This window comes from Leucoraja erinacea, chromosome 31 (genome assembly GCF_028641065.1).
Source record: "Leucoraja erinacea ecotype New England chromosome 31, Leri_hhj_1, whole genome shotgun sequence".
Lineage (NCBI taxonomy): Eukaryota > Metazoa > Chordata > Chondrichthyes > Rajiformes > Rajidae > Leucoraja > Leucoraja erinaceus.
Genome location: NC_073407.1, coordinates 20,337,724 through 20,353,900, shown reverse-complemented (window position 1 = coordinate 20,353,900; position 16,177 = coordinate 20,337,724). Strand labels below are relative to the sequence as shown.

Genomic DNA, 16,177 nt, shown 5'->3' with positions numbered 1-16,177 from the left:
TGGCTTCACAATGCTCCTCTTCTCTCTTTATCTCACAGCCGTTTGGCTCCCTTTCATCTGTGGCCTTTGTCCACCCATCTGCCAATCAAATGCCCCTCACCTGTATCCACCTATCACTTGCCAGGATTTAGACACAAAGTGCTGGAGTAACTCAGCGGGTCAGGCAGCATCTTTGGGGAAAAGGAACAGGTGATGTTTCGGGTCGAGATCTTATCCAATCTCACCTCTTTTCCAACTTTACCCCCCTCCCCTTCCACTCCACATTACAATCAGTCTGAAGAAGGGCAATGACCCAAAGTGTCAACTAGCCACGTCCTCTAGCGATGCTGCCTGACCTACTGAGTTACTCTAGCAGTTGGTATTTTTATAAATCAGTTCTATATGTCTCCATTTTAGTATCACTACAAGACTACACTCTATCATAATCCTGCTCTGATTGTGCACTTCCACACCGATCAGGAATGGGAACCTCATTTATTTTTCCTCCCCCCAAGCACCAGGCACTGAGTTCATCATAGCAACCCTATCCCTAGGCATGAACTCTTCAGTTACCCCCACGCATATCTTTAGCCTTTCCACCCTTCATCCAAACAGCGAACATACCCATTTCAGTCACGGGATGGGACCTCTTGTGACAATGTGTGGCGTAAGATTCCATCTCCCGCAAGGGAGATGTACCCCAAGGATCATCGTCATGAGTTACAGTTTCGTATCATCAGGGTTGGCTCCGAGAATCAACATTAACTAGAGATAAAAGGATATAAAGCATGGGAGTCATTCAGTGGGTCAGGCAGGATCTCCGGAGAACAAGGTTAGGTGATGCTTCGGGTCAGGGCCCTTCTCCAAGATAAAGCTAAAGGGAATGAAAAAAAACAAACAACACAAAACAGGCAAATTTTCACTGATTTTATTCTGAATAAGCTTAACTGGTATCTATAAGAAAGAAACAAAAACTGCAATAAAAAATATCATTCGCACACGCTGACGTCCCAACTTGTTTGAACATATTGCTGGATTTATCCTTTCCCTACACTATCATTGGCTCACCCACAGAGCGCGACAAATATTCTGTGGCTGTGACTAATACATTCTGGTCACCCATATGGAGCAGGGTCTCGACCCGAAACATCATCCGTTCCTTCACTGTCCCGCTGAGTTATTCCAGACTTTTGTGACCAATACCTTCTGTGGCTCCCACAGAATTAGACCAATTAGACCATAATTTGGTCTAATTGGTTTTACGTGGGGATTAGACCATAATTTGGTCTAATCCCCACATTAGACCAAGATGTGACCATAATGTAACCACAGAAAATTACGAATTTGAAAAGACTCATATTACGCACACGTATGCACTTGTCCTTCCTGAGTTTATTGCAATCCCACCGTTCCCTCTTTACACATAAATACAAATGCCCACATCGGGCCTTGCAGTAAATTGGAAAGGAAATAACTCTATTATAATATTGGATGATTCTTATCTTTTAATGAAGAGAAAGCTTTTCCAGAAATGTACTGGATCACTCAATCAAACCAAAAGTGATAATGTACTCCATTATTTTCCTTCTGGGACTTCTTTCAGCAGGGTCCTGGAGATCATATTTATTTCACACAGACTCTGTGGAATTCATTGCCGCAGATGGCTGTGGAGGCCAAGTCAATGGATATTTTTAAAGTAGAGATTGACACATTTTTGATTAAGTAAGGGTGCCAGGGGTTATGGGGCGAAGGCAGGAGAATGGGGTTGAGAGGGAAAGACAGATCAGCCATGATTGAATGGTGGAGTAGACTTGATGGGCCAAATGGCCTTATTCTGCTCCGAGAACATGTGAACATGAACTTATGAACATTTGGGCCAACATGTTCATAAGTGATCGGAGCAGAATGTGGCCATTCTGCCCATCTAGTCTATGCCATTCAATCATGGCTGATCTATCTCTTCATAGAACATAGGTGCAGGAGGAGGCCATTCAGCCCTTCGAGCCAGCACCGCCATTCATTCTGATCATGGCTGATCGTCCCCAATCAATAACCCGTGCCTGCCTTCTCCCCCTTCTAACCCCATTCTGCTGCCTTCTCCCCATAGCCCCTGACACCCGTACTAATCAAGAATCTATCTATCTCTGCCTTAAAATATCATTTGACTTGGCCTTTGTATTGTATTATTGGTGGTGCCTGCACTACACAGCTTGTGGGGTGGATGCAGTTTGTTTGTAGGATAATGAACCCATTGATTTAAATGGAAACAAATTTCAGAGACAGAGCACGTTGTGCGGCCACAACAATACCGCGTGTTTAGCAGATGTGAACCAGCGGGAATTGTTAACCCACTTACTCAGGAAGAATAAAACTGCAACCCGTGTGAATGAAAGAAGCACTAGCAAATCCAGGAGAAACTTTTTTTTAAATCAGAAGGTTTTAAGAATATGGGAACATGCAACTATAAAAACATTTGAAGTATATGAAGCACAGATGCAATCAAGAGGAAATTAGATTTGCAAATAAGGAAGATAAAGAGGTGCCAAGATGATGTTTGAGTGGAACACAAATATTGACAGGGACTTGTTAAGTCAATGACCTTTTCTTTGCAGCACTTTCTGTCCAATTCTGTATCCATGAAATTAAAGAAGGATTTCAAATCACAGCATGTACTGAGCCACTTATTTCTTCTCCACCCACTCCCCAACCCCACCCCTCACCCTCACCACTTCCCTGTCCCAGTGACGATGCTGGTGACCAAACTACATTTGATGAAGAGGATGGATGTTCTGTCAAATACCCGCCTCTCTCCAGCAACATCCAACAGCACAAAGTCAGTCATAAACTTTGCTCTTTTGCTGAGATCAACCAGTTGAACACAAATTGGGGAGTAAACTAGGAAGTCTGAAGATGGGTCTCGGCCCGAAACGTCACCCATTCCTTCTCTCCAGAGGTGCTGCCTGCCCCGCTGAGTTACTCCGGCTTTTTGTGTCTATAGAAACATAGAAAATAGGTGCAGGAGTAGGCCATTCGGCCCTTCGAACCTGCACCGCCATTCAATATGATCATGGCTGATCATCCAACTCAGTATCCTGTACCTGCCTTCTCTCCATACCCCCTGATCCCTTTAGCCACAATGGCCACATCTAACTCCCTATTAAATATAGCCAATGAACTGGCCTCAACTACCCTCTGTGGCAGAGAGTTCCAGAGATTCATCTCTGTGTGAAGCTTCGGTTTGAACCAGCATCTGCAGTTCCTTCCTACACAGGCAGTCAGTTGGTTTGGTTTGGGTAACTATCGCTAACTATCAGCAGGAAGAGCTTCGCAGAGCATCTTCCAGTCAGTCTGCAAGGCTGACCCTGAGCGTCCAGTCGCCTGTCACTTTAATTCTCCATCCCACTCCCACTGTGGTCTCCCAGTGATTCTGCACATTCCCAGCGAAGTCTAACATAAACATCTTCCATCCATAGCTACTGCAGCCCTTGGGAATTCAAATAGAATTCAACAGGTTCAGATAAACAGACTTTATTCTTTGTGTCAGAACCGGCCAGCTCAGATGTGAGATTGCCCACTTGTAATATCCTCAGTGTTTGCCCCTCCACAGATTCTACTTGATCTACCGAGTATGTCAACATCCTCTGTTATTTCAGATTTCCAGTAACTTGCTGTGGTCTGCATCTTATAGTTCTACAGGACTCACTTCCTCTGCTTTATTCCACACTCCTCCAGGCAGATCAGCAATGATGAGCAAGCAACCCTTTCCTCCCACAGACAGCAGCGCTAACAACTGTGTCCCTCGACATCCACTGGTCTTCACTTGGTCATAGACATTGCCTTTACTCTCTCCCATCACCCCTCCTCTCTGCAATACAAAACATGCTTGTATTCTTACTTTTCACAGCTTCCTTGCTCTCTCTGCAGATACTACCGGTCCCGCTGCTGTTCCCTGAAAGTGGTGTTGCAGGTGGATAAGGTGGTGAAGAAGTCTTTTGGCCCACTGGCCTTCATCAGACAGGGAAATGAGTATTGATGTTGGTAATGTTATGTTACAGTTAAACAAGACACTGGTGAGACCACACTTGTTCATCTTTGGTCACTCTGCTATAGGAATGATGCCATTAAGTTGGAAAGAGTACTAGGAATATTTATAAGGATGTTATCTCGACTTGAGCGCCTGTGCTATAGAGAGAGGTTGAACAGGCTAGGACTTTATGCATTGGAGTGCAGCAGGCTGAGGGGTGATCCTATAGGTTTATAAAATCACGAGGGGAATAGATAGGGTGAATGAACAGAAGCTTTGTGCCCCAAGGTTGGGGAATCAATAACTAGTTTTAAGGTGAGAGGAGCAAGATTTAATGGAAACCAGAGGGGCTACTTTTTCACACAGAGAGTGCTGGGTATATGGACCAAGCTGCCATAAGAAGTAGTTGAAGGAGGTAGAATAACAATGTTTAAAAGACATTTAGACGTGCGCATGGATACAAGAGGTTTAGAGGATTATAGGCTAAATGCAGGCAAATGGGGGTAGTTTAAGTGGGGCATCTTGGTCAATATACAGAGTTGAGCCAAAGGACCTGTTTCCATGTATGTTGTATGACTCTATGTAGCTCTGACTATCACTCTACAGGGTATCCTCAACATTTTCTAATTTTAATACACCAGCAACAAAGTGCATTTAAACTGTGCCTTTATCACTGTAAATCATCTGCAGAACCTTCATGGGGATATTATCAGAGTGGAATCGATTCATTGAATTGATTGAAAGATACAACATCGAGAAAGGCCCTTTGGCCCACCAAGTCCACGTCAACATTGATCACCCATTCACACTCGTCCTTGTTATCCCACTTTCGCGTCCACTCCCGACACACTTGGGGCAATTTACAGAGGCCAATTGACCTACAAACCTTTAAGATGTAGGAGGAAACGGGAGCACCCAGAAAAATCCCACTCGGTCTCAGGGAGAACATGCAAACTCCACACAGTCAACACCCGAGGTCAGGATTCAACTGGGGTCTCTGAAGCTGTGAGGCCGCAGCTCTACCAGCTGCGCTACTCATTCAGACATTGCTTCAGACATATGACATTCAGGTGCTCAATGTCACTCAATAGGACTGTCTATCAAAAGCATGGTCAGAGAGATAGGCTATGAAAAGTTCTTAAAAAGGGGAAGATTGGGAGAGGTGGCAGAATAGGTAGGAGATTCTGGGATTTGGAGCTTGGGCAGCTTAAACCAATGGTAGAACCAAGGGCAGGTAGCTCGAATCGGAAATAAGTAACGATTTCCAATATTTCCAGGGTTGAAAGAATTAAAACAGATAGGGAGGAGGAATGAGAAAGGGTTGGAGAGTTTTGAAGCAATGGACAATCTGTGGGTCAATGATGGAACAGAATAAAAGACATTACAGCAAAATTATTTCAAAGTATCGGGAAAACAGTTGACAGGACAACTGAGGAAAAACCAAACCGATAGGGATTGGGCTTTCCTTGGGTGCATGGAGCCAGTTGAATCTCCCCACCTTCCAGCCAGTCTTTTTCTTCTGTGCACAGCAAGTGAATGGGAGAGGGAGGAGGGGAGGGGGTGGGCAGGGGCTCGTTCATTCTGGCTGATGATGGTCACTTGTTGTCATATTCCCCCTCTGCACTCCCAGTCTCCTACCCCTCACCCTGCACTTCCAAGAGAGGCTTCCAACACTTCAACGAAATACTAAGTGCTGGAGTAACTCAGCGGATCAGTCAGCGTCTGTGGAGGGAATAGACGGGTGTTATCACGCGCCCATTTCCTCCATGGTCGCTGCCTAGGAAACCTGGACGGAAACCTCTGGAGACTTTGCGCCCCACCCAAGGTTTCTGTACAGTTCCCGGAGGTTGCAGGTGGTTGCCGGAGGTTGCAGGTAGTGGAAGCAGGTAGGGAGACTGACGAAAACCTCCGGGAACCGCACGGAAACCTTGGGTGGGGCGCAAAGTCTCCAGAGGTTTCCTTTCAGGTTTCCTAAGTGGGACAGGGGCATAATCCACTGTGTACCCCTAACACATTGTGTTTTTACTCAAGATTCCAGCATCTGCAGTTCCTTGCGCCCGAGTCCTAACACTTCAAGCCGTGCTGAGTCTCGCAGTGACGGCGGAGGTCCACTTTGCGTTGGAAGCCCTTGGCACACAGCTCGCAACCAAAGGGTTTGAAGCCACTGTGTTTGCGGCTGTGGGTGATGAGGTTGGAGCTCTGGCTGAACGCTTTCCCACACACCTGACACTTGTGAGGCTTCTCACCTGAAACACAAAGCAGAGCAAAAGGCAGAAGTTAATGGGAGAACAAACTTGCGCTTCAAAATGTCTGCTCGCACTTCAGGACATTAGTGAACTGACTTGTTCTTGGCGTTAGTATCAAAAATGCAGTGGTCATTTTCAAAAATGCGGTATTATGTTTGCTCACACCAATCTTCTGCCACTACCAATATGATTTAAAAAAATGAGAATGCTGAAATTACTCAGTGAATCTGGCAGCATCAATGGGGATGGAAAGCAAATTAACATTTCGGGTAAATGGTCATAAGATCATAGGTGATAGGAGCAGAATTAGACCATTCGGCCCATCAAGCCTACCCCGCCATTCAATCTGGCTGGTCTATCTCTCCCTCCTCACCCCATTCTCCTGCCTTCTCCCTATAACCAGCTGTACTACTCAAAGGTCTTTACAATGTGATAATGACTGGATGAGTTGTTTTATTAAGCAAAACACAAAGTGCTGGAGTAACTCACCAGGTCTGGCAGCATTTATGGAGGGAATGGACAGATCATTTCCCTACCTGAGACGTTGTCTGTCCATTCCCTCTAAAGATGTTGCCTAACCCGATGAGTTTGTTCACCAATTGATATCTTGCTCATGATTCCAGCGTCTGCAATTCTTGGTACCTCCAATCGTTTTATTATGTTGGTTTAAGGAATAAGACGTCAGATGATGCTACAGAGAGAACGCTTCCCTTTATCTTTGAAATAACATCGCAGAATCTTTTTTAATCTACCCTAGGCAAGACAAACAGGGAGTAAGTTAATGTCTTCCTAAAAGGTAGCCATGGAAAGTAAGGCCTGCAGTTTAGATAACAATTTTCAGTAACGTCCAAAGTACTTTACATCCAACAAAGTGCGTTTTGAAGCTAGTCAGTCGACATCCCACCAGTATTACATGGAAATATCAGCTTAGAATTTAAATCTCCAGTAGAGGAATTGAACCTGCAATCTCTGCTTTAGAGTCATAAGAACCGCCTTGGGTAGTAACATTAGGATGGGGAGCAAGCGGGAGTATTATTACAGACGCAGGAAGGAAGCCTTTCTGAAATGACTTCTGACTATTGAATGTTATTGTGATTAAGTAATATTGTCCATAAATTTCATAACACCACATTTAGTTTAGTTTAAGTTGCAACAGGGAAACAGGCCCTTCGGCCCAGCGAGTCCATGCCGCCCATTCATCACCCGTTCGCACTAGTTCTACGTTATCTCACCTTCTCATCCACTCCCAACATGCTAGGGGCAATTAACAAGAGGCCACGTAACCTACAAACCCACGCATTTTTGTGATGTGGGAGGAAACTGGAGCATCTCAGGAAACCTACGTGGTCACGGGAATAACCTGCAAAGTCCACGTGGACAGTATCCAAGGTCAGATTCTCAGCTGCAGCTCAGAAATAGAATCTTCTCACACTTTGATACAAAGGTGGTGGTTTCAAATCATTATTTTCTCTCTCAGATGGTCATGAGTGTTTAGAACGCTCTTCATCAAAGGGCGGTGGAGGCAGGGTCTTTGAATGGTTTGAAGGCAGAGGTCCGTAGCTGTTTGATATGTGAGGGGCGAATGATTGCCACAAGCACAGTTGAGGCTGCAGTCAGATCAACCGTGATCTTATTAAATAGTGGAATAGGCTTGAAAAATGAAACAAACGCTCTGCCTGAACCTTAAAACAAGACTGTTTACAATCTACCTCCCTCCTTCTGGCACTGAGTTGCAGACATTCCCCCACAGTCCCTTGTGTTGAATATAAAACTCAACAGTGGTTTCAAAGGTAGAAGCAAAGAACTGCAGCTGATGGTTAATACACAAAATGACACAAAGTTACGGAGAAACTCAGCAGGTCAGGCAGCATCTCTGGAGAGCATGCATAAAATAACAGATATGCATTCTGAAGGGCACTGACCTGAATCGTCACCTATCCAGTTTATCCAGAGATGCTGCCTGACCTGCTGAGTTACTCCAGCACATTGTGTCCTACATTGGTTCCAACATTTGGTTCTATTAAGTTCGCCCTTGTTATTATTCGGTGGGACAGCTGTTTCTGCCCAAATCCCACTTTAAGCAAACTGATGTCATTTTATATTTTGTTATCTCCTTGAGAATGTATGTGTGTCCCACAGTCATCGTGTGAATGTAGTTCTGTTACTGGGTGGGTATAGATGTGTTCCTGTGGCAACGACATTTTCAACTTGATGCCTCCGTAAATGTCAATGATCCACTGTACCTATCTGAGTTTATGAATATTGATTTCTCTAACATCGTAACCCTTGCATTCCCTCTCTCTCTCTCTCTACCCATCCGCCCCCCACCCTAATTCTCCGACTAGTTTCAACGTCCTCCTGATTCATTTTACTGATTGTATGCTTCGTTGTCACCTTCCCCTCAGCCAACAATGAACCATTCTACTTTGCCTTTAATCGTCGTCTGCTTTGATCAGTCACTTTCACACCTTACCCTTCCATATCTCTAGTTTCCCTCTACCCCGACTCTCAGTCTGAAGAAGGGCCTCGACCCATTCCTTCTCTCCAGTGATGCTGTCTGTCCCGCTGAGTTACTCCAGCATTTTGTATCTTCCTTCTAACTGCATGGATGTAGGAGTGTTCTTGGGTCAAAATCACTGCACCTATACGAAAAGTGGCATTCCCCTTCATAACTTCATAAACGTAGTGAAGGTAGTGTGGTTCAGCTCGAATATAGATGAATTCCACCCATCCTTGTGTGAATATAAGAGTGTTTCTTACCTGTGTGATTGTAACCATGTTACTGTGTGAACAAAGGCATGCTCCACTGTGCTCATGTGAGTGTGATTTGTTTGTGGGGGAACATACATGTGAACCTCGAAGACAGACAAATAACACTGGAGTAACTCCGCGGGTCAAGCAGCATCTCTGGAGAAAAGGAATAGGTGATGTTTCGGGTCTGAAGGTGGGTGTCGACCTGAAACGTCCCCTATTCCTTGTCTCCAGAGATGCTGCCTGACCCGCGGAGTTACTCCAGCTTTTTGTGCCTTGATGTCGGTGTTAACATACATATGTACCTGTCCACCCAAGTACCTGCATGAAGATGAATGTGAATTAATCTCAGTTTGATCCTTAAATGCCTGTGAGAGGATTGGTGTATTACTGTGTCAACAAGGTATTCTCCACTGCACCTGCCTAAATATTTATGCATACCTGTGTAAATGTAGGCGTGTCCCATTGTGTCTGGATCAATGTAGATGTGATTCTCCACACCAATGTGATATTCCTGACTATGTGTGTGGGAACACAGGCACTGTACCTGTGTGATCTTTTAGAACCTTACAAAATTCTTAAGGGGTTGGACAGGCTAGATGCAGGAAGATTGTTCCCGATTTTTTGGGGAAGTCCAGGACAAGGGGTCACAGTTTAAGGATAAAGGGGAAATCCTTTAGGACCGAGATGAGAAAAACATCTTTCACACAGAGAGTGGTGAATCTCTGGAACTCTCTGCCACAGAAGGTAGTTGAGGCCACAGTTCATTGGCTATATTTAAGAGGGAGTTAGATGTGGCCCTTGTGGCTAAAGGGATCAGGGGGTATGGAGAGAAAGCAGATACAGGATACTGAGTTGGATGATCAGCCATGATCATATTGAATGGTGGTGCAGGCTCGAAGGGCCGAATGGCCTACTCCTGCACCTATTTTCTATGTTTCTATGTTTCTATGTGAGTGTAGGTGTGCTGTACCTGAGTGAGTGAATGTACACTGGTTCCACCGTACCTGTGTGAATGTAAGTGTGCTTCTTCATGTCTGACTTCTGGTGGAATCGTTTTCCACAATACTGACAGGGGTAAGGCCGGGTGTCGGAGTGAATCAGCAGGTGGGTGGACAGTGTGGACGATCGCTTGAAGGTTTTCCCACACATTTTACATTCAAAGATCCTCTCCTGTAAAAAAAAAAAGAGAAAGCATGAAGCTTCTTCTTCTGTCTGTCATAGAAACATAGACATAGAAATTAGGTGCAGAAGTAGGCCATTCGGCCCTTCGAGCCTGCACCGCCATTCAATATGATCATGGCTGATCATCCAATTCAGTATCCCGTACCTGCCTTCTCTCCATACCCTCTGATCCCCTTAGCCACAAGGGCCACATCTAACTCCCTCTTAAATATAGCCAATGAACTGGCCTCGACTACCTTCTGCGGCAGAGAGTTCCAGAGATTCACCACTCTCTGTGTGAAAAAGGTTCTTCTCATCGCGGTTTTAAAGGATTCCCCCTTATCCTTAAGCTGTGACCCCTTGTCCTGGACTTCCCTAACATCGGGAACAATCTTCCTGCATCTAGCCTGTCCAACCCCTTAAGAATTTTGTAAGTTTCTATAAGATCCCCTCTCAATCTCCTAAATTCTAGAGAGTATAAACCAAGTCTATCCAGTCTTTCTTCATAAGACAGTCCTGACATCCCAGGAATCAGTCTGGTGAACCGTCTCTGCACTCCCTCTATGGCAATAATGTCCTTCCTCAGATTTGGAGGTGTGTCTTTTAGACCTGCAGCTCCGTTGAGGCGAGCCAGGCCAACGTGTCATCGTCCAGGTTAATCAGACCTCATTCACCATTCGGTGGCCGGTGTTTGGGGCATCTGGTGACTATGTGCGGAAATGAAGCTGAAACTTAAAATTGCGCATCCGGGCAACGGGTACAAGTGAATGTCGGCACATTCCTCATCGGACAGCTTCAAGTTCACAGTTTTTGGCAAGAAATTCATTCTCACTGAAATGGCGAACTAAACCAAAGCCCACGCCTGCAAATACCAGTGCCTGGTTTTCCAAACTGATCCTCATGGCAATGCCTATCTGTTTTGAGTGTGTAACTCTTCACTATAGTTGGTGTGTGCAGCTGTTCAGGGTACACCAGGCCCAGATGTGCCAGGATAAACAGTATGGTGTTTAAAGACCGAGCACATTTCTGCAACCTCTTCTGAAATTCAATTGCATGTTCCTCAAAACAAAATCACACTACTTGGTGGAATTTACAAGCTTACGGTTTTCCTAGTGTTTGACTCCTCTCCCGAAGACTCCACTCACTGGGATACAGGTCATCTCTGATCCTGAAATTCCTCCGGGGTACAGGCTCCCACTCACTAGAGTCTGAAGAGTCCCAGCCCAAATGTTGCCTATCCTAGAGAGAACCAGGGAGCAGTCCTGAACTATTATCCACCTCATTGGAGACCCTCGGGCAATCTTTGATCAGACATTACTGGCTTTATCTTGCACTAGACGTTATTCATGTTATTGCCTTCATCATGAATATATACATTGTGAATGGCTCGATTGTAATCATGTACGGTCTTTCCGCTGACTGGTTAGCATGCAACAAAAACTTTTCACTGTACCTCGGTACACGTGACAATAAACTAAACTCAAAGCCATTCTCGCTACAGATGCTGGCTGACCTGCTGAGTTCCTCCAGCACTTTGTGCTTTGCTCAAGGTTCCAGCATTAACTGGATCCTTGTGTCTCCCTATCACTGGGTTCTGCCCTACCCTGGGAGTGCTGAATCTCACTGGTCCCCTCCTCTCTGGTCCAGACCAGGGGTGGGGAACCTTCTCATGTTAGAAGGCCGCATTAAGTTAGCTGTAATCTAATAAGGCCGCATCCAAGAAACTTCAATTCGACATAGGATTATTTAGTTGAATTTTCTTTTACTCTTTGGCATTTTAAATACGTCATTTTAAGATTAAAATAAAAATAATAAAAGACGAACAAAAACATGTTAAGAAAAATAAAAGGATTTGTTCAACAAAATTTGGATTCATTCAAAAGGCCGCACTTAATGGCCTGGAAGGCCGCATGTGGCCTTAAGGCCACAGGTTCCCCACCCCTGGTCCACTTTATGGGTGGAGCCCTTCCTCTCCTCAACGTGCCACTGAATGTTACAGTCTTTCTTTCCAGGGTTTGCTGACTCTACTTGAGGTACAGCTTTGATCCTCGTGAAAGAACTCTCACTGAGGGATGGGGACAACTCCTCTCCTGAAGATGCTCCTGAACACAGCACATCCCCCCCCCCCCCCCCCCCCCCCCACTTAATGGGTTCATGACATCAAAGTGCCACGTTGATAACATCAGAAAGATTGGAAAGGGTTGGAATATTGTTGGACTACTGCCACTTTCATTTCACTGCACATCGCGTATGTGTATGTGACAAATAAACTTGACTTGACTTGACTTGACTTGAATACCTGTGAATGGATGTTCAGGTGTTGCTCCAGGCTTACGGCATGGCCAAATGTTTTCCCACACAGGTCACAGGCGAAGGGTCGGATGCCACTGTGAGACCTCCTGACGTGGACCTCCAGGCCGTGGGGCGTGGAGAAGACCTGCTGGCAGAAGACCATTATCAGTGCAAGGGCCACATGAGGTTTCCCCACTGAAAGAAGGATCTCTCTATTTTTATTTCACATTCCATGTCGCACATGTGAGGCTTCTCACCCGAGAAACAAAGTAAAGCAGAAGGCTTTTTGTTCATTCTTAGTTTAGTTTAGAGATACAGCATGGAAACAGGCCCTCGCTGACTATCGATCACCCGTTTACACTAGCTCCACGCTATCCCACTACTCACCCACTTCCTGTACACTAGAGACAATTTACAGAGGCCAATTGAGCTGCAAACCCGCACATCTTTGGGAAGTGGGAGGTAACCAGGGCACCTGGAGGAATCCCTTGTGGTCACAGTGAGAACGTACAAACTCCACACAGACAGCACCCTATTCTAATTCCCGCTACTGGTTTCATTTTTATTCTAATTCACGTTCTCATACCTGTTCTTACTCCAAATCCCGTTCTCTTCCTCATTCCAATTCAGTTTCTTATTTACACTTCAAATCCTAAACAAATTAATTTTCATAATGGGATTGTTGGACGAGATGGAGTCACAAGGAACTGCAGGTACTGGAATCTTGAGTGAAACACAAAGTGATGGAGTGACTAGGCGGGTCAGGCAGCATCTCTGAAGGGAATGAATAGGCAATGTTTCAGCTCGGGTCTGTAAAAGGGCACCAAATCAAGATACACAAAAAAGCTGGAGAAACTCAGCGGGTGCAGCAGCATCTATGGAGCGAAGGAAATAGGCAACGTTTCGGGCCGAAACATTGCCTATTTCCTTCGCTCCATAGATGCTGCTGCACCCGCTGAGTTTCTCCAGCTTTTTTGTGTACCTTCGATTCTCCAGCATCTGCAGTTCCTTCTTAAACACCAAATCAAGATGTTTGCCCATTTCTTCTAGATGTTGGCTGACCCGCTGAGTTATTTTAGCACTTTGTGTTTCACTCCCAATAGGACAGAACAGGCTGAAGAAGGATCTCAACCAGAAACATCGCTGTCTATTCCCTCCACTGATGCTGCCGGACCCGCTGAGTTACTCCAGCACTTTGTGTTTTGATCTCAATGAGATGGACCACACTGACCTTTGAATGTCCCCACATTCTACAGGTCATGGCTCCCAAAGGGGGCCTCAACTGGTCTCCAACAGATGTGTAGGAAGGAATTGTAGATGCTGGTTTACACTGAAGATAGACACAAAAAGCTGGAGTAACTCAACGGATGAGGCAGCATCTCTGGAGAAAAGGATAAGGTGACGTTAAGGGTCTCTTTCCCAAATATCACCTATTCGTTTTCTCCAGAGATGCTGCCTGACCCGCTGTGTCTTGTTTGTGTCTATCTCCCACATAACAATGACACAATATTTTCTTAAAATCTCAATCCTCTCTTTAAAAAGATGAGTTCGATATAGAACCTTTCACTATCTCAGGTGATTTACACTTAAAACATGTCCTTTCCCAGAATGTATTAACTGTTGTTATAAAATAAATAAGAAAGCTAATTTGCACACAATAAGATACTACAAATAGCATCATGATAATGACTAAGAGGGTCAGGATGTCAGAAGTCATACATGTTCTGGAATGAGTCCCAAGTGAAGCTTTTAAACTTACTTTAAAGTAAAAGGGAGAGAGTTTTGGCAACAAAATGGCATCTCGCTATTAACACAGGTTTTAGAGATACAGCGCGGAAACAGGCCCTTCAGCCCATCGAGTCCATGCTGACCAGCAATCCCCGCACATTAACACAAGCCTACACACACTAGCGACAATTATTACACATATATCAAGTATACAAACCCAAGCTAATTAAGCTACAAACCTGTACGTCTTTGGAGCATGGGAGGAAACCGAAGATCTCGGAGAAAAAACACGAGGTCACGGGGAGAATGTACAAACTCCCTACAGGCAGCACCGGTAGTCGGGATTGAATCCAGGTCTCTGGTGCTGCAAGCACTGTAAGACAGCAACTCTATCACTGCTCCACCGTGCCGTCCTTAACTTAACATGAACTTAATTTCATATTCTACTGTCAGGAGATCAGTGTAGTCCATCTCATTGGGAATTGGGTCCTATCTAAACAATCCCACTATGAAAGGAAATCTGATTTGGATTTGAGAGGTGTTTGTGCGACCCGCAACCTTCAAAAATTGACAACAAGAAAGCTACAATTTGACTGAAGGCGGCCAACTATCTCCACAGCCCCATCACACTGCAAACCCCAATTCTACTGAGCATCTACAGCAATTACCTTGTTACACTTTATGCAGTGGTAAGCATTTGATCCTGAGGAGTAATGTGTGCTGTAGTCAATGGGCTGGTCGATCTCCAGTGGCCTTGAAACAGGGGTCCTGTACAGACCACCCGTGTTGACCAAGAGAGAGGACTGGAAGCTGGGGGAGAGATGGCAGAAGTCGTATATGTTCTGGAACGGGCCCCAGGGAAAGCCTGGCTTGTGGGCGGAGGTCAGCAAACATTCTTTATTGCCAGAAGATCTCGAGAGAAGGGTTCCTGACCCTGCAACAGAAAGGAACACAACTGAAAATTACGTGCACAATTTTTCATTTCATTTCATATTTCCACCAAAGTCCATCGGCAGCGGCACGGTGGCACAGCGGTAGAGTTGCTGCTTTACAGAGCCCAGTGACCCAGGTTCAATCCTGACTACGGGTGCTGTCTGTGCGGAGTTGTTATGTTCTCCCTGTGACCCACGTGGGTTTACTCCGGGTGCCCTGGTTTCCTCCTACATTCCAAACATGTGCAGGTTTGTAGGCTAATTGGCTTCTGTAAATTGTCCCTAGAGAGTAAAATAGAACTAGTGTACAGGTGATCGCTGGTTGGCAGATTAGATGGGCCAAAGGGCTTGTGTCCCCACTGTATCTATAAACTAAACTAAACTGACTGAAGAAGTGTCTCGACCCGAAACGTCACCTATTCCTTTTCTCCAGAGATGCTACCTGACCCGCTGTACCTTCCAAACTCAAAGTTAAGAGAGCAGAGCTTTAAGATGAGAGGGGCAAGGTCTAAAAGGAGTGTGTGGGGCAAAACATTTAACACAGACGATGTCAGGTGCCTGGAATGTGCTGCCAGAGGTGTTGGTGGAAGTAGATACGATAGTGGTGTTTTAAAGATTTTTAGCTAGGCACATGATATGCAGGGAATAGATCATGTGCAGGGAGTGTTAATTAGTTTGAGCGGTTATCATGTTTGGCATGGATAATGTGGGCCAAAGGGCCTGTTCCCGTGCTCAACTTTTCCATGTTCTATATTCTAACTACCCGCTACTGAACAATAACCTGGCCCTCAACATCAGCAAAACCAAGGAACTGATTGTGGACTTTGGAAGGGGTAGGATGGGGACCCACAGTCCCGTTTATATCAACGGGTCGATGGTAGAGAGGGTCAAGAGCTTCAAATTCCTGGGCGTGCATATTTCTGAAGATCTCTCCTGGTCCGAGAACACTGATGCAATTATAAAGAAAGCACATCAGCGCCTCTACTTCCTGAGAAGATTAAGGAGAGTCGGTATGTCAAGGAGGACTCTCTCTAACTTCTACAGGTGCACAGTAGAGAGCA

The 16,177-nt window shown here is 45.3% G+C and overlaps 1 protein-coding gene across 1 annotated transcript in view; it reads right to left on the bottom strand.

Annotated features, from left to right (window-relative positions):
• Window positions 1-905: 905 nt before the first annotated feature.
• The window catches only part of LOC129712072 (zinc finger protein Gfi-1b-like), a 34,802-nt gene continuing 19,530 nt past the window's right edge, over window positions 906-16,177 (bottom strand). The window contains 4 exon segments of the mRNA XM_055660246.1: window positions 906-6,249; window positions 10,008-10,173; window positions 12,464-12,601; window positions 14,853-15,118. Coding sequence (XP_055516221.1) covers window positions 6,068-6,249; window positions 10,008-10,173; window positions 12,464-12,601; window positions 14,853-15,118 — 752 coding nt within the window. The 3' untranslated portion in view covers window positions 906-6,067.